At 44.6% G+C, this 21178-nt stretch overlaps 1 protein-coding gene across 3 annotated transcripts in view; it reads right to left on the reverse strand.

Annotated features, from left to right (window-relative positions):
• The window catches only part of PNPLA7 (patatin like phospholipase domain containing 7), a 97062-nt gene that overhangs the window by 50841 nt on the left and 25043 nt on the right, over positions 1 to 21178 (reverse strand). For all 3 annotated transcript variants that reach the window (XM_060270401.1, XM_060270400.1, XM_060270399.1), the window contains 5 exons: positions 20255 to 20460; positions 17835 to 17966; positions 17018 to 17141; positions 10343 to 10456; positions 650 to 710 (listed from right to left, as the gene is read on the reverse strand). In XM_060270401.1, the coding sequence (XP_060126384.1) occupies positions 650 to 710; positions 10343 to 10456; positions 17018 to 17141; positions 17835 to 17966; positions 20255 to 20460 (637 nt within the window). The remainder of the gene's footprint in view (positions 1 to 649; positions 711 to 10342; positions 10457 to 17017; positions 17142 to 17834; positions 17967 to 20254; positions 20461 to 21178) is intronic.

Raw genomic sequence — 21178 nt, forward strand, 5'->3', positions numbered from 1 at the left:
TCAGGCCTGTTGGCAGAAACCAAGTCTTCGAGAGATGTCAGTGTCAAAAGCAAGGGGGCCTGTCACATCTCTGGTAGAAGTGTGTTCAACAGAATTGGACTGACAACACAAAATGATTGATTTATGCTTGTGGGCCAGTCCAGCCTCTGTAACAATTATTGTGCAATGTCAATGCCTGGAAATAAATTCCTGAATGGAATATTCTTAGCCACATATTTAGGGTCTGTTGTTCAGAAGGTTAGCTCATTTTTGCTCCAAGTTTCCAGTTACAGAAAAAGGAAGAATAGAAACAGCAGAAAAATGGGTAGGGTGGATGGAAATGTAATAAGCATGGATCAGTCAATGCTGGACTGTACAAAGCTCAAACACACACACACACACACACACACACACACAGAGAGAGAGAGAGAGAGAGAGAGAGAGAGAGAGAGAGAGAACGAGAACTACAGTGTAAGGAGAGTTCCAGCAGTGCAATCATCTCTCCAGCCAATAGCAGCACTCCACTTAATCACCTTAAAGAAACAGCCAATTGGCTGGTTCTTCCCCCCCAAGGAGAGTGTGGAAGTGGAAACAACAAATTCCTCTCCACCTTGCCAAGCCCCAATGCATGGGAAAGGGAAAAAGGGGAGCCAAGGATGCATTGTCCTACCCCCTTGCTGAAGGCTGCCAAGGATCTTCTCGCCAAGTAAATGGATAAGCCGAGTCACAACCTGGCAAGAGACACACAAACATCAGACCCAACAGTGCTGAGGGGTGGCAGAAGTGTCTTTAACAGGCAGCCACATTGAGATTTATTTGGGGGGGGGGCGGATTGTAAATGGAGCATAGCCAAGATGCTCGGAGGCTGGAGGCTCCTTGATACGAAAGAAAAGCTTCAAGGGAAACAATGGTTTCTTTGCTAAAGTTTTGCAGTAAGTTGATTTCCCCCAGAAATGCATTCTTCCTGCCTTGAAGGCTCTGTTTTAACCCTTTCAATTTTGTTCAAAGGGCATTTATCCGTGTGTGTGTGTGTGTGTGTGTGTGAAGACAAGAAAGCATATCTTCACACAGTGCAAACTATGGAACTCTCCCCCACAGGAGGCAGTGATGGCCACCACCTTGAATGGCTTTTAAAGGGAGTTAGAAAAAATTGTGTAGGTTAAGGCTACTAGCCATGATAACTATGCTCTGCCTCCACAGTCGGAGATAGTAATGCTTGAAAGCGAGTTGCTGAAAACTGAAGGAGGGGAGGGAGCTCTGACGCTGTGAGAACAGGAAACTGAATGAGACGGGCCACTGGCTCTTCTTATCTTCATATGGAGCACACATGAGATGCATTGCTCATTCTAACCTAACAATTCCATGGTATAAGTTAGGCAGAGAAACTGTGATGAAATATCTGGCCCAGAGTCAGCTTTGTAGCTGTAATTTGAACCTGGCTTTGAACCTGGATCTTAGGCTTGATAGTTCTTCCATTGTACCATAGAGGGAGGAAGGAAGAGAAGGTCAAGGTAAACTTATGGTGGCCAAAGGAAGCTCCCTTGTACCAAATCAGACCACTGGTCCACCTAGCTCAGTATATAGTTTCTACACAGACTGGCAGCAGCTCCTCCGGATTTCTCCCAGGTAGGGATGTCTCTTCCTGCTCTGCCTAGAGATGCTGGGACCTTCTGCCTATTAATGAAAGGCCGGGACCTTCTGCCTGCAAAGTAGATGCTCCATCACTATACAGTTGTACCTTGGTTTGCAAACAGCTTAGTTCTCGAACATTTTGGCTCCTGAATGCTGCAAACCGGGGAGTGTTCTGGTTTGCAAACTATTTTGGGAAGCCAAACGTCCAACGGGGCTTCCGCGGCTTCCTGCAGCCAATCAGAAGCCGTGCTTTGGTTTCCAAAAGTTTTGGAAGTCAAACGGACTTCTGGAACGGATTCCGTTCAACTTCCAAGGTACTACAGTGGTACCTCTACTTACAAATTTAATGTGTTCCGAATGCACATTTGTAAGTCGAACAAATTTGTAAGTCGAATCCCATTGGGATGCATTGGGAGAAAAAAATTCGTAAGTAGAAGCAACCCTATCTAAAAATTCGTAAGTAGAAACATTCGTAAGTAGAGTTATTCGTAAGTAGAGGTACCACTGTACTGTACTATGGTCCTTCCCAGGAACACAGGAAGTTGCCTAATACCAAGTCAGGCCACTGCCCCATCTAGCATAATATTTTCTGCACTGACTGGCAACAGCTCTCCAGGGCTTCAGGCAGTCCCACCTGGTGATGCTGGAGACTGAACCTTCTGCATGTCATGGAGATGCTTACCCACTGAGCCACAGCCCATTCTGTATACTCTCAGAGCTGCCCTTGTTCTTTCCCGAGAGGTAGCAGCTTAAATTATACAGGACAAAGCTGGAAATAATATACCGTAGGTGCATAGACCTCTTAAGGTGTGTGACATGTGCGTGTGTACACACACACAAATACGTGTGTGTGTGTGTGTGTGTGCACGCACACACACATGCACACACTGTTGTGCCTCTGCTCACTCTACTCACCAACCCACCCACTCCCGCCATTCCTCCCATATTAACCCTTCCTCCCCATTAACCCCCTAGGACTTCTTTCCACCCCATGCCACTTCTTAGCTCACTTTTCACCTTAATATTTTTATGTTGGTAGGTAGGCAAAGAATTAAAAGCACAACATATTCACAGCCCTGCCCATTAACCTCCCAAGCATGACCTTGGGGTCATGGAGGAAGGAGTTTGCAGCCCTCTGCCAGAAGCTGCGCTCCTTCATGTGACTTGCTATAAAAACAGGCATGCACACAAATACACATACAAATCCCAAATGCAGCTCTGAGTGAGCACACAGCAGGTTGCTTACTGCCACTGGTTGAGTCACACCGGCGCTGCCATGGCGACGCACCAGGAACATCAATTTCGGATTTGAACAAGGCGAGCAGCATACGATTTCCTTGGAGTTTTAAAAGCATGCTGAGCACTTCGCTCGTACACACACACACACACACATATGGGAACACAGGGTTTTTTTCTATATAAAGAGAGAGAATGCAGTTCTACTATATTTCTATGATGCCAGTAACCAAAACAAACCAAATTGCTTGAGCTCTTCTGATTTTGGCAAGAAACGCCAAAATAGTGGCATGAGAGATTCCCACTGAAGCAAGTAATGTCTTCAGACAAAGCTGCGGGGGAACAATCTAAAGCCAATTGGAAAAGAGAGAGTCCCAACCTGATGTCACTTAAATTTCCTATGGCTGTTTTGATCATCATTATTGCAGCTTAGGCTTTTTTAGTATTTCATTATTTAGGCCTTATGAATGGAACTAGGAATGGAGGCTGAGATATATATATTTAATATTACGTGATGTCTGGATTTGCTAGCAGCCTCGAGCTTCCTTTGAAAACTGGAGGTTGGCAATATTAGAAGTTATTAAAACAAACAAATCTTTCCAACTAAGCTGCTCGCTTGAATTCCGGCACATTTTTGCACAGCAGAATGCAAGAAAGTTTGTGAATTGGGTTCCAAACCAAACAGTGGCCAACCAGATACTCTGGGAAGGTCATAAGCAGGGGACAAAGGAGATTATTTGCCTCTGCTGCTTAACCCCCCCACCCACCAACAATTCAGTAGTACACTGCTGCTATCCATGTAGGTTGCATTTCACTACGCTTTTTAAAAAGCAAATGCATCTCATGGTACTGGATTCTCTATGTCAGGAGTGGAGAAACTCTGTTGCTGAACTACAACTCCCATCAGCCTTAGCAAGCATGACCAATGGCAAGGGACAATGGGAGTTGCAGTTCAGCAACATCTGGAGGCCCAAAGATTCCTCACACCTACTCAAATACTTCACCCTTTTCAACTAATGATCTAGTATTAATACATACATACATTTGAGGACCTACTCTTGAATGCTATATTTGTACTGTGCTGAGACCCACCTTAGCTCAGGTCACAACTCAGTGGGCTTTGACCCACCAGCTGAAGACAAACAGCTTTAAGGGATTGGTGCTTCAACAGAAATTGTAGTTGTTTCTGTCTGGCCCTGAACCAAGCGCTGATCAGCTTCAATCTGGGCAATTCCAAATTCTAGCATTTATGTAGTAGGAGCGGGAAATCCATAACTCTTAGCATCCATAACTTCATAAACATATGCCTAGTACCTAAAGCCACTTACAAGAATAGATCCACATTCATTCTTTTCATCCACACACATTCCTGAGCTCCTTGGATGGCACCCACATTCTGATTATCTTTACTCCCACTTAAAAATCAAAATGAAGTTTCTAGTCCCTTACAATTGTACAGGCTGAGTGTGGGAAAGAAGTGTCAATTCTATTTGCTTCCTTTGCAGTAACAGTGCTCTGACCCCTTCATAGTTTCTGCCGCCCTTTTCATTAAGGGTGGGTTAAGGGTGGCTTGGAAGCAATGGATCACTCTGAAGCCAAGCTTCACTTTTCCCACACATGTCTGCAGTGCCAAAACTGATGCTGCAATTGCAACCACAGTGCCTATGTTGTGAGACCCAAGCAACCGTGCAGCACTTCAAGGACATGGCCCCTCGTCCGGGGGTGGGGCACAGCAGAAGTAATTTATCACAATCCCCAGAGAGGTCTCTGGACTCATGCACAGCAGCCACAAAGTGCTCAAAGTGTAATTTTTAAAAAGATTGTTAAGCAGCCCGCCCTACAGATGATCCAGAGGTGGGTCAAGTCCCCAGCTTCAGAAAAATGCAAATACTGCAGATGACAAGCCATTCATCACTCCAACTGAGAGACAAAGCACATCGCCCTGTGAAGCGGAAAGTACGTGACCTGTCAAGCCCCCAGACCCAATGTCTCTCCTTGCTTTCTTGAGGGTGGACTTGCTCTGCACCAAAAACCCCTCTTGTACTGACCATGAATGAAATGACCATGAAATGAAAGCAATACTTGTTTGAAAAGAAAATATATTGCTTTGGAGTAATTGGAAGAAAATTAGGACACCACCCATAAAGGACTGGGCAATTAAAATCTGGGGTGCTGTCTATGTGATAAAGCTTACCAAGGTTGTGAGAACCAGAGAAGGCAGGCAATTTGTAACCTATTAATAGAAAAACGGAATCCTATAATAAGCAATTTGGTATAACAAGGTTCGAGACAATGTAAATTCGTTCATATTGCTTGGGACTTCATGATTTCAGTACATCTGATTTCCAAATCCTATTTTTGCTTCCATTCTCTGTTCTGGGTAGTACTGTCATATTACTGTTTCTTTGTCTTTGTAAGCTTTCTTTTCCCCCAAATGATTTTTATTCAATTTTCCAAATAAACAAAAAACACATAAACAAAAAACACAGTTTCAATTCCTCTTATATCCCCTCATCTCAGTTCAATTCGCTCTGCCGAGCTGTGACTTTCCTCCTTCCCGCCATTCGGCTTTATTGCTCACTCTTATCTCGCAGTTCCTTTTTACCCACATTTTAAACCAGTTCGTAGGATTTATTTCAGTCCTGCAAGTGTCTTTAAACTTCTACAGTTCTTCTCCATATAGTCAATGAATTGACTCCATTCCCTTTAGTACTTTGTCTCTCCCTGGTCACAGATCCCGCAGGTCAACTTTTCTAAGTCTGCATAGTCTATCATTTTCGTCTGCCACTCCTCAAACATCGGTATCTCTTGTAATTTCCATTTTTGGGCTAATAAAGTCCTAGCCGCAGTTGTGGCATACATAAATAGTCTCTGATCTCTTTTTGCTATTTCCTCTCCTATTAATCCCAATAGAAAAGCTTCTGGTTTTGGGGGAAAGTATACCTAAACATCTTTTTCAATTCATTGTATATCATTTCCCAAAATCTTTTAACTTTTTTGCATGTCCACCACATATGGTAAAATTCACCATCTTTGTCTTTACATTTCCAGCAAACTTTACTACTCGTTCTATATGTCTTTGTAAGCTTTCAAATGATAAATTAAGCCCTTAAGAAAAATATATTGCTTTGGAAAGATCCATTAACATACAGGGTGCATGGTAGAACACACACACTCTGTGAGGAAGGGGATATCAATTGGTAGCAGAAGGGTTTTGTGTTTTTCTTTCCTTTGATTCCTTCTAGTTTTCCTAGCCCATGATGGGAATTTTATTGAAACTATTTATCCCATGTGCACTCCTGCAACCTCTTCCTCCACGGAATGGCAGCAAGCACAACAGCTGTCTCTTATTACTATCCTGAAAACCCTGGGAAGACAGGAGTAGGGTGCAACAGATCCAAGGTCACCCAAATATGTTCCATGTCTGGATTTGAACCCAAATCCAAAGGCAACGCTCTAAACCACCACCATTTAGGCACATTAAGAGATTAGACCCATGAAATTAATTGACCAAAGTTAGTCACTGCAGCATGTTGAACTAGATTGCCCCCAGGGTCTCTTCCAAATCTACAATTCTATGATTCTACATACATCAGATGACACAACCTTGATTACTAGGAGAAGGGGACGGCAGAGGATGAGATGGTTGGACTGTGTTCTCGAAGCTACAAACATGAGTTTGACCAAACTGCGGGAGGTCATGGGGTCATGAAGAATCGGACATGACTAAACAACAACAACAACATACATCAATTTCAGTGGGTCCACTGTTGGATATTGTCCAATGTTTTGGGTCCTGGTTATGACCGATGTAGTTTTATCTTAACCAGTTAACTGCGTTTTATTTCAAACATTACACATCCCTTACATGGGAGTAAAGAAAGCTGCCTATTACCAAGCAACACGACTGGTCCATCTAGCTCAGTATTGTCCATCTATGGGCATCAGCTCTCCAAGGTTTCAGGCATGAGAAACTCCCAGCCCTTCCTGGAGCATTGAACCTGGGACCTTCTGCATGGAAGTCAGATACCCAACGCCCCTTTCAGTAACCCTAGGGCTGCCTATGGCCCTCACATTCCTTTAGGTGCTAAGGGGTAAAAGAGAAATAGAGAAAAGGGGTTTAAAGAGAGGGGGGTTGTCCAACCTATTTTTGAATTTGGTCCACCACCACCACCACCTTTGATTCTAGCCCTGTGCACACTGGTATTCAGTCCCCCTGCCCTGACAGACAAAAGGCTGCTCACCCCTGCCCCTAAGCTCATCTCAGATGCTTGTCAGTACACAAACATCCTGATTGACAGCCTGCTTTTCATAGCACCTGTAATTCACCTACTGTTTAAAAACCCAAAACAGACCTGCTTTGGTTTGGGGCGAAGAATTCCCCCAACCTCCACTGCCTATTAAGCTAAAAAACAACAACCCAAAAAACTAGTTCCATGGCCCCATTTCCATATCAAGACAATTAACAGCCTTGCTGGCAAATAATACACAGATGGAGCTATATTCTAAATATAGAGGAGCAAAAGAGCCTTTAAACACAAACAAAGGCAGGGGGGAGACAGAGAGGGAGAGAGAGAGAGAAGAGAAGGGAAGAAAAGGGAAGTCTGCAAGTTAATAGTCAGGATAGCAGCAGGCAGAAACTCTGAAAGCAGAGGGAAAATGCCATCAGGTGGGATCAGGAAGAAGACAGGACATGAGACAAGAGACAAGAGTCAAAAGGTTACTGCCTTCCAGATCCAATATAATCCATTCTGGTCCTGCATATCGTGATCAATAAGCCTTTCATCAATGAGGGGACCAACAGAGAGCAGCTCTTTAAAAGCAACACATAATTATGCACAAGCGACTCCCCACTTATGCAGGGGTTATGTAAATGCTTGTAAATAGGGAGCCACATCAGAGTGGGGAACTAGGGCGATTTATTCTTCTTTTACAACAAAAATGGTTCAGAGCTTTTCGAAACAGTGCCTAACAAAAAGCAACCCATACTGTACCACTGCCTCAAGATCGCCAGAAAGGGCAGGGAACAGCTCACTTGAGCCCACTCTAATACAGCTTCTCGCCCAACAGCTGTTGAATAGGGTAGTGCAGGAAGCAGCAAGAGCTCCTGTGCGCCATTTTGGAGCCCATAAGTTCTTTTTTTAAAAAAAGCCTTTATAGCCTCTTTGTGCTCTGGGGAAGGTCTCCTTTCAAGCCACAAGGACTTTCCAGCTCTCTCCAGCCATTTCCAGATTTGAATTGCTTTAAACTGATTGATTGATTGATTGATTTCCCAGCACTGCACAGTTGCGTGTGAGTCGATTGCGTGTAACTGGGAAGATGCCTGTATTGTTAGACAAAATGAGCTAATTCCATGGGGGCAGTGGGAGAAAAAGTCAAAAGTTTTTTGGCATCAAAGCAGATGATCTCAACAACTCCTCCTGCCCACGACTCAAGTGATGGCCTTGGAGATGTCCACAAAGCCCATCACTGATTGGTTACTGCATCGGCTGTGCATGCAAAAGGTCTCCAGATTCAATCCCAAGGATCTCAAGAAAGGACTGAGGAAGAGTCATGCCCAAAATGTTGGAGAGCTCTTGCCAATCTGCACAGACTGAGGGTGGAGAAATCTGTGGCCCTACAGTGGATGTTGGATTCCAGCTCTCATCAGTCCAAGTCAGTGAAGTCAATGGTCATGGATGATGGGGGTAGGGCCACATTTACGCCATACATTTAAAGTAATTAAATAGTAATTGTTTCCCTCAAGGAATTATGGGAGCTGCGGTTTGTTCAGGGCTGCTGAGAGTTGTCAGGAGACCCTGCTATTCCACTCCCAGAGATACCATTCTCAGAGTGGCTTCACAAAGAATCCTACTTCACAGGAAAAGTTGGGAACTGTAGCTCTGGGAGGGGAATAAGGTGTCTCCTAACAACTATTGACACCCTTAATAAGTTATACGTCTCAGAATTCATTGGGAGAAGCCATGACTCTTCAAAGTGATACCATAGTGCTTGAAATGTATCATGTGAATGTGGCCCTGGAATCAGACATCATCTGGAGGACCAACTCTGGCACAGACGATACTGAACTAGATACATGTGCACATGTGTTTTTATTCTGTCTGACAATTGTGTAACACACTGTGCCGGGATGCGGAGGAGGAGGAGCCTGACCACCCACCTTGAGCTGGAATGTTTTTTGCATTCCTGGCAAGGTTGGCTGGGCCCACATCATCACATCAAGCAGGTGGTTTTTGAAAGCCCAGCTGTTGAATTTCACAGTAAGTTACGCTTCAATTTAAAAGCACAAGGCGCACACTAGACCCAAGGGGGAAATCTTGGATTCCTTTTTTTTTGAAAAGCACAAGTGTGCCTCCACCAAGTCACCTTTTAGAAATAAAATTCAAAGGAACAGGCAAGCCAAAGGAATGGACTCTTAAAATAAGCCGAACAAAAAGGTGCATTGCCAGAAGGATGTAGGCATTTCGGTATCAAGCGTCAAACCAGGCCCAGGGAGACAATGGTTCAAATTCCTGCTTCTGCAATTTGTTTTGGAAAGTTCTCTATTTGTTACACATTTGGATGCTTCTTAAAGTATCAGAATCAAATTATGGTCCCTGAGAGCAAGGATGAGGTTTTCATCTACATTTGGATACAACTGGGTGCCATTTAGAATCAACATGGCAGGCTGGACCTCTCAAAAACTGCACTGATTTCAAAAGTGAATGTTTTTTGGCCTTCTTAGAATTCCCAAGTGACACCAGGTACTGACCTCCTAATAAACGTCAATGAATGATTATCTTGGGCCAGTCACTATTTCCCAATATAACCTACCTCACAAGGTTGTAATGAGGGTTAAGGGGGGAGTGAGGGTGAAGAATCATTAGATGGCATGCTGAGTTGCTTGGAAAACAGGTGGGATAGTAGGATTAATAAACTGTGGGTAATGCAAAGGTAAAAATAAATAAATTCTACAGTCCAGAAGATACTTCAGATTCTGCTCTAGAAAACCTGGATTCCACAAACTTCATGCATTTAAATACAGTACATTAATTAGTAGCCCTGGCCCATCACAGTCCAGCATCCTGTTCTTACAGTGGCCAATCAGATTCCTCTAGGAAGCCCACAAGCAGGACACAAGAGCAGTCTCATTCTCCCACTAGGTTCCCCAACAACTGATATCCAGAGTACCAGTGTTGTGTAGTGGTTACAGCGCTGGACTAGGACCTGGTGGGAGACCCTGGTTCAAATCCCCACTCAGCTGACCTTGGGCCAGTCACTGCCTGTCAGCACTAACCTACCTCACAGGGTTGTTGTGAGGATAAAATGGTGAGGAAGAGAACTATGTGTGCCACATTGAGCTCCTTGGAGGAAAGGTGGGATATAAAAGCAAAAAAAAAAAAAAAGGTTGGAAGGCATTAGAGGCAAGAAGGGCAAACTAGGCTACTCTAAGCCATGCCCACAAGACAAAATGGTTTTGTGCTATGATAGAGTCTCCTCTTGCCCAGTAGCTTACCTGGGGGAATTTGCGTTTGATTGAAGTCAGCGCTCCCTCTGGAAGTTTGGCAAGCTCAGAATCACGAACTGCATGTACTGTTGTTGCCCTGGGCTGGTGGGTTAAGGCTTCAACCTAAGATAGAGAGAAGAGAAAGTTTCTGCTAAGATGGCACTGGTAATCGCCGTAGTGCTGCTGTGGTACCAGCAACTGCCATAGCACTGCTAAACCAAAACATAGCACAAAGCAGGGGCAACCTCTGCTTGTAGCTGAACTTGTTCAATTCTCTGTTTTCATTTGCCCCATCTTTGATTGATTCCATAAGAGAGCAGGAAGTGAAGTTTTGTTTGATTTCAGTAATATGCACAGCCCTATCCTACCTCCCAAGCCCAAAGTATTCAAGTAGTGTATTGAGGGGGGACGGGGACTTACTGAAGTAATTCTTTCTTAATAAACCAATGCTCCTCTTTCCTAAAAGAGTAGTCTGCCTGCTGTCTTCTGACATAGTTCACTGCTCTGGCCCTGCCTCTTTCTCATCAGCCTCTGCAGGGAGATGGGTAATTGAGCCCTGTCATGACATCAAGTATAAGAATTGCTCCCCATCCTGAGTTGCAGCAGAATTGCCTAGAGCCAGGTTTCCCAAACTTGGGTCTCTAGCTGTTTTTGAACTACAACTCCCATCATCCCTAGTTAGCAGGACCAGTGATCAGAGATGAAGGGAACTGTAGTCCAAAAACAGCTGGAGACCCAAGTTTGGAAAACCCTGGCCTAGAGGAAACTTCCTATTGAGTCCCTCTGAGTCACTGCTCCTTCAAAAATTGGGAGGCAATTTACAAAGATAAAATAAGTAAAGAACTTTTAGATTCACACAAAAATGCAAGGATGGCTCCTCTGAGTGCAGAGTTCTTCCTGTTTCATACGAGAAGAGACCTGTTGGATCACACCAAAAAAGTCAATCCAGTAAGCATCCCGATTCCTATAATAGCCACCCAACTCAGAAGCACCCTGGCAATGCACTCCTGCTGTCGCCCCCTACCCCAACACATCTGGTTTTAGGCTGCCTGCCCTTGGACATGAATACTGCCTACAGTCATTGTGATTAATAGTCACTGATGGGCTGTTCCTCCTTTGTCTAATGTCTGCTTCAAAGCCACGGGTCACCCCACATCTGAGGGCAGCAAACTCCATACGTTAATTTTGCATTGTAAGAAGATGTCACTTCTTTTGGCTGTCCTGAATCCTCCTTCTCATCACATTTCATGGGGTAACTATTTCATGGGGTAGAGTTATAGTTGAGAGGTAAAGCACCTGCTTTGCAAGCAAAAGGTCCCAGTTCAATCCCTAGCAGCATCTCCAGGTAGGCCTGAAAGAGACCTGCTGCCAGTCAGTGCAGAATACTGAGCTAAATAGACCAATGATTCTGACTCAGTATAGAAGTGGTTTCCTGCGCATTTTATCATTATAGGAGAAATTTCTCTGTACACTTCCTACATACGTACAATGCACAATTTCTACAGATAAACCATCTTGAATGTAAGAGCAAAATGTGACTTGGAAGCTGAACTGAGATGGGAGAAACACCCCCCACCCCAAATGCATGTGAGTATCCTTCAACTATCAGAAGTTTGGAAAGCAATGCCCTAAACCACAGGTCTTCAACTGATCAGGAAGCACTAGGGGCTTTGGCCTGATCCAAGCTGGGTCAAAACAGGAGCACTGCCGCCATGCAAATATATGGTCAAAGATTAAGAAATGGGACTCCAAATGCATTCCTGGGTTAACAGTGGGTCCTGGGTCTGAGAAGGCTGAAGATACCTGCAGGAAACTGTAGGAAACTGTATGTTCTGAAGTTAGGAGAAACAAGATGGAGCAGGAATACTAGCCCCTGGGGGGTGGCTGGAGAGGGCCATAATTAGTCGATAGGGGAAGTGGGCTGGACAGGAGGTGGTTATGACTGAACCGAAGTGTGAAGCATTGTCACTTAGAACCTGGTACCACCTTTGCAGGTGGGAGCAGACTCATCCACCCTGACAGAGAACACACTTGCAAGAACAACATTCCTGAAAGGTGGGAGCCTCACTATTGAGAACCTCTTCGTCTTTCAAAACTTGGTGGAAAGAGGGATGGAACTTGATGGGACATTTTGTGTCACATTTGTCCAGTTCTTAACTTCTTGCCCTGCTTCTGAATCATGACTGTGTCTGCCACTGAACCCACACCATTACGTTCCTGAATAAAGATCTATTTCTTACTCACAAGCAAGAGCCTCTGTTTGACAGGAGCCAGGGGAACTGCCTAATTCACCTCACATTTGGGGAGGCCTCTTTCCTCCAAGAGGTCTTCAAGAACCCAACATTTAGATCAAATGGATCAATGTTGTTTTTTAAGGAAATGAAGAGGTATGGTCATGCCTTCTTTCGACAAAAAAGTGGCACTCCCACTGCCTGTTTGTCATTTTCAAACCTAGGAACACAGTGAGTCATCATCTAATGAGACCTCGCACTGAGTGAAGTGACATTGCTACCTGCCCTGAGGGAAGTGCTGACATTTTCCAGTGCAGGAACCTGACCTGGCTTCTGGTGGCAAGCTGCCCCATGAGAAGCGGCAGCAGCCCAGAAAGAATGGAGAGAAAGAACACTTGAGCCAGTCCAGTGCTTAGCAACTAATGGATTCCGTTAAGTAAATGGACGTCACTTGCCATTTGGGTCTGTTTCCCCTGTTGCAAGAGGAGCTGAAGACTAATTAGATTTATTATACACATACGCTATTTCAAAATCCTAACCCAGCCTTTGCCCACCTGGTGCCCTCCAGTTGTATAGGCATTTCCCCCTCAAAAATGACCCCCACAGCTTTCCTGCATTACAAACCCCAGCACAGAACCATATTCTGAGCAGCCACAGCCCACACTAATTCTCTCACTAACACACGTAGTAGTATTTTGCACACAGGGGCAGCAAGACCAGATGTTGTTGCCCAGCCAGCACAGCTGATTGTCAGAGATGATGGGAGCTGGCAGTACAACAACATCTGAAGGAACACAGAAATTCCCCACCTGTCCTTCTCCTTCCTTGGAGGTTTTTTAAGCAGAGGTTTGATGGTCATCTGCTATGGATGCTTAAGTTGAGATTCCTGCATTGCAAGGGGTTGGACTAGATGACCTGCAGGATCTCTTCCAACTTTACAATTCTATGATTCTCCATTGAAATCAGGACGGCAGTGGACAAAGAGGATGAATTTGGAAGCAATTTTTTAAAATATAAAAAACCCTAAAAACAAACCTGTTCTTTGGATAGCAGGGGCAACAACTTTTGCAACTGCCTACAGTATCAACTCTGCTCATTGCTCAGCAATCTTGGGTGCCAAGCCAAAAACAGAAAGATAAATATATATTTTTAAATAGGCTCATAGAGCAGGGGTCCCCAAACTAAGGCCCGGGGGCCAGATGCGGCCCAATCACCTTCTAAATCCGGCTCGCAGACGGTCCGGGAATCAGCAAGTTTTTACATGAGTAGAATGTTTTCTTTTATTTAAAATGCATCTCTGGTTTATTTGTGCGGCATAGGAATTCACTCATATTTTTTTCCAAAATATAGTCCGGCCCCCAACAAGGTATGAGGGACAGTCGACCGGCCCCCTGTTGAAAAACTTTGCTGACCCCTGTCATAGAGGGTTGAGCTAATCTCCCCATCCTTTCATGAATAAGATAATTTGACTGTTTGAGCTACTGGTCCTGCTTGGGTTTCATCAGAAATTAGAACAGGCATCCCCAAACTGCGGCCCTCCAGATGTTTTGGCCTACAACTCCTATGATTCCTAGCTAAGAGGACCAGTGGTCAGGGATGATGGGAATTGTAGTCCAAAACATCTGGAGGGCCGAAGTCTGGGGATGTCTGAATTAGAAAAAATGAATTAATACCACAATTAGTTTATCATGGATTGAATTGGAATCATAGATTATCTCTAAGGCTGTACACCTTTAAAACTTTTTTTTTTAAAGGTAAGATCAGCAAACCCAGTCCGCTAAAGGATTGGCTGACTAACCAGCAGGGTCAACTCTTCTTTAGCAAAGTCCTATTGAATACTGATGGCTACATTAGTTCTTGGCCATTACTGGAAAAAATAATTAAAATAAAAAAAATCTCTCTAGAATTAGAAGTAGCTTGTGCTTATCTTAATGTCCTCCCACATTTCTCAAAAGTACCATCTCTACTGAAGTCCTGGCTTTATGCTAGTTTATTTAGACTACAGAAATAAAACCAATCAGTTAAAAATTCTTTAAATCAGCTAATAGCCCTCCCTGCTTCTTGAATAGTGAAAAAGATTGTCAATTTTTTGAGATAATTAGCTAACAGATGTAGAAAAGCATATCCACGCCTTCTGCTTTTAGCTTTAGAGTTTGTGATGCTTTGACTGACCCTCAGGGTGAGATCTGCTACTGTGATTGCTGTAATAACCAAAGTATGGTTGATCCAACTTTTGTATCAGTTTATGAGATACAAGATCATCAAATGTTTTATACATTGTACATTTGCACTTCTGTTAGGATGTCATAGTTCTAAGCTGAAGCTAATTTGATCATTTTGTATCTGCTATACCAGAAGCCAGCGAGAGGACAATTGCCAAAGTTGTTTTAACTGTCAATCCCTCTTTCATGGGAACTCTTGGAATTATAACTCTGTGAGGGGTATAGGAATCTCCTAACACTCTCAGCACCCTGAACAAACAACAGCACTTTAAATGTATGGTGTGAATATGGCCCAAGAGAGGTGCATTCAGAAATGATATAAAAGCAGTAATCGGATGAAAGGTGCATGCTTTAATTTAACAATTAAAAAAACAAAACATTCCACAGCATGGCTCCAATGCACTATATTAGACCCAAACAGTGTTGACTCAAACTTGATTCTTAAATCCCACTTCAGTGGTAGCAGGGGGCAAAAGCTCCGCTGGATGAGCTAAGGAACCTCATCTTCAGGGTGTAGACCTAGCAGTGTGGATCTTTGCATCCTGGCCAAAACAAGTTTGAACGGCCTGATCCGCCAGTTCTTCCTCTCTCTGTGCTATCCCATCATGCTAATATTTATGAGTTGAATTAACCAGAATGTTTAGAGCAGGCTATAATACTCCTCTACCTCTTGAAGCGTAAAATGAAATTCACTGCCTCACAAGCTGGCTCAATGCAGTATTTGCTAATTTAATTTAATTTAATCTTTGTGACAGTTTATCACCAGCTCCTGGGCTGAATACTGCTCTGGAAGTGCCTTTCAAACCTTTTGTTTTCCTTCAGAGTTTGCTGTCAGGGACAGGAAGACTTTGTGCTTTGGAATTATATGCATTTTACACACATACACAACAAAATTCCACAGCAGTATACAATAAATTCTGCAGCCCGCTAAAGCAAAATCGCCATCCCTGCTTCCAGTGCATAATTAATTCTGCTACCAGCAGAGTTGAGGCATTTAAAAGATCATGACGCATTATAAAGATTGCACACCTCTTGTTGGAACAGATATTATAGCCAGAATGTCAGGCTTGAGCTTGTTATTTTTGAAAAGGGGTTATTAAGATGTAAGAAGCATGCCTTTTTTTACAACAAAAAAAAAACAACCAAAGTTTAATCGTAGATTCCAGCAGCCAAGCAACATTAATTGGATATATCTCTAGAAGTCTAACACACATCTGAGAACACAGGCAATAAGAGGTATGATTTTAAAATATAAAATAAGAATGTTTTAAAACCATGCAAAAAGCCACAGGTTCAATCTCCAGCACCTCTAGGTAGTGATGGGAGAGATCCTGTCTGAAACCCTGGAGAGCAATTGCCAAGTCAGCACTACGGGGCAAGATGGGCCAATTGTCTGACTCACTACGCGCCTATCAATATGTCTTATTTTCGGGGTATGGCTTATATTCCTTGAAGGCTTAAAAATCCTGCTACGGCTTATTTTATGGCTACGTCTTATTTTGGGAGAAACAGGGTATAGGGCAGCTTCTATTGTTCCTACAAACAAAATGGAGACTTCACTCTTACAACCCAAAGAGGTTCACCTCTAAAACGCAAAAGAGGAAGGCTATTACTTGGCGCAAGCCCTGGGTTTCTTTATGTCACTGTTCTGGGAATGCCCGATTGGAGAAGAAAAGCCCAGAACAGCAAGCCATGCAGTGATACAACAAGCAGCCTCCTCTCAAGGCAGGTTACTCAGCTGCCCATTTGTTCTGGAAATGACTGGATGTTCCAATCGTACATGATGCAAAACTACCCATGGTCAGGGATGATGAGCACTGTAGCCCAGCAACATCTAGAGCAGACACCCCCAAACTTCGGTCCTCCAGATGTTTTGTACTACAATTCCCATCTTCCCCGACCACTGGTCCTGTTAGGTAGGGATCATGGGAGTTGTAGGCCAAAACATCTGGAGGGCCGCAGTTTGGGGATGCCTGATCTAGAGGGCCACAGGTTCCCCATCATTGTTGGGGGCTGGTCAGGTGGCCCAAAGGGGAACCAATAGGATTCCGTTTGGCTCTATAAAGCTGGCTAGGCTCCTCAGCCTGAACAACTCATTCCTTAGGGAAAGGCCAAGCTGCTTAGGCTCCTACTGCAACCTGCTGCCTCCAGTGCCATCAACAACTCAGAAAATGGGTTTGGTTCAAACATGTCTCAGTCCCAATCTAATTCACAAGCCAGGAGGAATTTACCACGCCAATCAGGTCACCGCGGCCATATTCCCCCGTCAGCTGCTTCTTCCCATCATCCATCCTGATGACAGAGCGGAGCCGCCCGTTCAGCACAATGTAGGTGCAATCTGAGTTGTCCCCTTGCCTGTGGAAGGACACACCAGTTACAGGAGGGAAAGACCCTAAAAGCACAATCTCCATTTCTGGCCTGATTTCTGGCAGGCCCAGAGCAGTCTAGGTCTTTGGAATGTTAAACTGACTGGGCCAGAAAAGTCACAGGAAGCTAACCTGCAGGGACTGTACTGCTTTTGACCACTGTGTGTCTGTGTCACTTTTCTCCCTCCTCCTATTTTTGTTTAAAAACATACATAGGAGTATTTGAACTCCCTGCACATGGAAAACCTGGATGTCAGAGAAAAGACCCAGGCAGAATCCTGCAAACAGACTAGCTTTCCACCCACAAGTTTATTTTAATTTACAATGTTTATTACAATTTCCTTAAATGCACAAAATGCAAAAGGCTTGAAAACAAAAACAGCAGCAAAAATAAGCCAAAACTAATGCACCTTTTGGCATTCAGCATATCCCTAGCCAAATTTGCTCAAGAGGTTTTAAAGCAAGAAAGCATTTCAATACATGCTTGTGTTCATAGCAGTCCCCTCTCTATAGACTTTCATGTGGAAATGCTCCTATTCTGCACAGCTTTTCCTCACATCTACCCTATCGCCTCCTTCAAGGGACAGAAAAGCTTGACCGCTGGGTAGGTTGCCCCATCCTCAATTTTGCAAGGGGAGGGGGCAAAGGGGTACACAAGCTTTCCATTTTGCATGCACCCTACCTATAAACAGCCCGCCCCGCTTCGACTTCCATCCAATCCAGAGCAAAGTCGATTTGCCTCACAAAAGATGACATCCGCTTCACAACTGTATGAGCCACGCCTAGCACGACAGTGGGTTGCTCCCGCATTATCCTGAAAGGCAAGGTCTGGTAGTTAGGAAGAGTGTTGGGCCTGAGGGCACAGAGATGGCTAACTGCACCATTTGCCTAGGAAGGAAGGGAGGGAGGCAGTGAGGGAGGAAGGGAAGAGAAGGAAGGAAGGTCCAAAAACCCAGTCCCAAACTCTTCTTCTAGCTTTGTTGGGTAATTGGATTCCACTATTCACCCACCCCTCAAAAAGATTAAACTCTGGCAGAGTCACCCTGACTTCTGTTTGCTGGATTGCTTGGGAGGCAAGTGCATTCTGAACCATTTTGGAAAGGACTACATTTATTTTCCTTTCCTTTCCCTGTTATTATTCTGCTTTTCAAACTGAATGGGGCCCTTAAGGCAGATGCAGTAAAAACAAGAAGAGAGTTTTCTTGTTGTTTTTTAAGGACAAGCATACAGAATGGAATGAGAAACCAGCCAACAAACATTTCAAATACTCAGGGGCTTGTTTTATCCTTTTGAGTATGCCTGTCTCAAATTTCACTCTGTTACAACCCATTTATATTAATTGGAAAAGCAAAAAGGGTTGTGGCCTTAAAGATTGTAAACATACACATACTAGAAAACAAGGCTGCAGCATCCTTTACCACAGCAGATATGGGAAGAGCCACAGCTCAGTGACAGAGGGTCCACTTTGAATTCAGAAGTTCCCAGGCTTGATTCCCAGCATTTTCAGGCAGGACTGGGAGAGACTTCCCTGGAGAGCTGCTACCACTACTGGTCACGGTAGACTGGTCAGAGCTAGAGATGGACTAATGGTCTGACTCCACACGTCAGATTCCTTTCATGGCCACTGGCTACTAAGAGATTTGGGCATGCACCACACTCTCAGTTCTCAAATTATGAGAGGAAAAGGATGCCCCGGGTGGTGGTGGGGGGGTCATGATTCTCAATTCACAAAAAGGAGCAGCAGTCTCCAATGAATAAGAAAAAATCAGGAGTAAATGAGATGGGTGCAAATATTAAATAATAAATGAGGTATAAAAATGCAACTTACATTAAAAGAAACAGGAAAAAAGAAAACAAAAATGGCATCAAAAGCTCTTTGTGTTTAATTTATTATTATGATGCTGTTTATGCTTTGTTTGTTTTTCCTGTTCTGCATATTGTCTGTTTTCGTTGTTAAATAAAAAGAATTTTAAAAATAAAAAGGCGAAGCTCCCACCAGTCGGTTTCTGGGGAAGGCATAATCCAAGGCTTCCTGGTCCTTTTGCTTGCAACTCACCACACATCTCACAACTTCCCGCCTTCACTGGTGGCTCCCACACACCCTGGTGATGGCTTAATTAGATGCTGGGAGGGGGGATTCAAAAGCCCCTGCCCTATGCTACCCAGCATTTATTGCATCACAGCTGTGAGTTCAGGGAAACTGTGTAATTAGCTGGCATCTGCCCAGTACTTAAATCCCACAGCAGGGGCACACCCAGTGGCAGAGCTCCCTGACAAGAGGGTGGGATGGGGCATGGTACTGCTAACAGGCTGCTGCCTTAGTTGGTCCCACAGCTGGGCTGGAGACAAGGGCTGGCTTTGAACTCTCACTACCCCTCACAGCACTTAGCCTTCGTGGCATCACCTCAACTGGGGGAAGAGGAAAGGGGGAAGCTTTCTGGGAGAGGAATGAGTCATCGTTCAAGCTCTGGAGGCAGAGCATTGACTGCAGCTAGACAAAAAGGGGAGCCAAGCAAAGCTCTGATCAGGTCCATATGAAATGCGTTGTCCTTCAGTACACGCATGGAAAACAACACTGCATACAGAATCTGGCATCCTGGTATTTAAATAAATAAAAGCAAGGTACTAGTCCTTAAGGTTGGAAAGATAGGTTGGAAAGTGCCTAAGCAGTACCCGGCAAAAACCTCAGAAGTGCTGTGTGCATAGGAGCAACCAGGATCCCTCCAAAGTGCACCTTGCACTGTCACTGAATGGTTCTTGATAACTGGTCAAGACACAACTCTTTACCCCTGCCTTTGGTCACGTAGGTGACTTTCTTCACTCCTGCCCTGCTGTTCTGTGCTGCTGTTAACCTTGACACTGATTCTTCTGTGCCTTTAAGATTTTAATGTAGCCACTGCGATACCCTCAAGATGCTGCAGGAATCTCAGCTCCCATCATCCCCAACCCTGTTCATGCTGGCTGGGACTGATGGGAGTTGCAGTCTTAAGCATCAGGAGGGCACTGGCGTAGAGGTATGATTCATTCAACCAAGGCTTAGAATTCCTAGTTTCCTCCACCAATACTTGCAAACACATCAAAGGAGATGGGGGGAGGGCTCACTCGTAGAAGTGCGACTTGGAGATGGCCAGGAAGCTGCAGTCGCGATTGGCCTTGATGGTGAAGATGAGGGGCTCCCCCGTAAGGGCAGCCAGCTGCCCCACCAGCTCCCCAGGGTGGGTGATGAATAGGCAGGTCTCCTCCTCTGAGTCAATCTTCCGCTGATAAACATGAAGCATTCCTGAGATCACAAATCGGATGTTGACATCCTGCAAGGGCAGAAGCAGTGTATGTTCCTCTGTATCAGGTACCACCTGTTTCTTTGTTTGCAAGCCAGAGGTGGACTATATGGGGGGGAGTGATGTTACTATGCTTATAGTGGGAGTTGCAGTCCAGCAACACCTAGAGAGCTAAAGGCTACCCCATATCTATTCTAAGAGTTGAAGAGCCATAGCTCTGTGAAGAAGTGCAAGGTTTGCATGCGCTGAAGGACTCAGGTTCAACCCCCAACATTTCCACACAGAGCTGGGGAAAGACCCAGTGCCTCAAACTGTAGAGAACTGCGGCCAGTCAGTATAAACAAAACTGAGCTAGATGGACCAACGCTCTTGGCTCGAGATGAGCCAGCTTAAGAGGTTCCTACGTACAATACAGGACCATGAGGACTAAATTCTTACTTCATCTTTAGGCCAAGGCCCACAGCTGAGTGCTATAGCATCTGCCTTACACACAGATATTCCAAGGTACAACCCCCAGCATCTCCAGGTCGGCCTGGGGAAAAGACTCCCTGCCTCAAACCATGGAGAGCTGCTGCTGGTCAGTGTAAACAATACTGAGCTAGATGGATTAATGGTCTGACCCTATACAAGGCAGCTTCTTATGTACTCCGGAAAAGGGTCAAAGCATAGTGGTGGAGCATCTGCTTTCCACGCAGAAGGTCCAGTTCCCACCGTCTCTCCATTAAAAGGACCAGGAGGCAGCAGACAG

This window comes from Zootoca vivipara, chromosome Z, assembly GCF_963506605.1.
Source record: "Zootoca vivipara chromosome Z, rZooViv1.1, whole genome shotgun sequence".
In the NCBI taxonomy this organism is placed as follows: domain Eukaryota; kingdom Metazoa; phylum Chordata; class Lepidosauria; order Squamata; family Lacertidae; genus Zootoca; species Zootoca vivipara.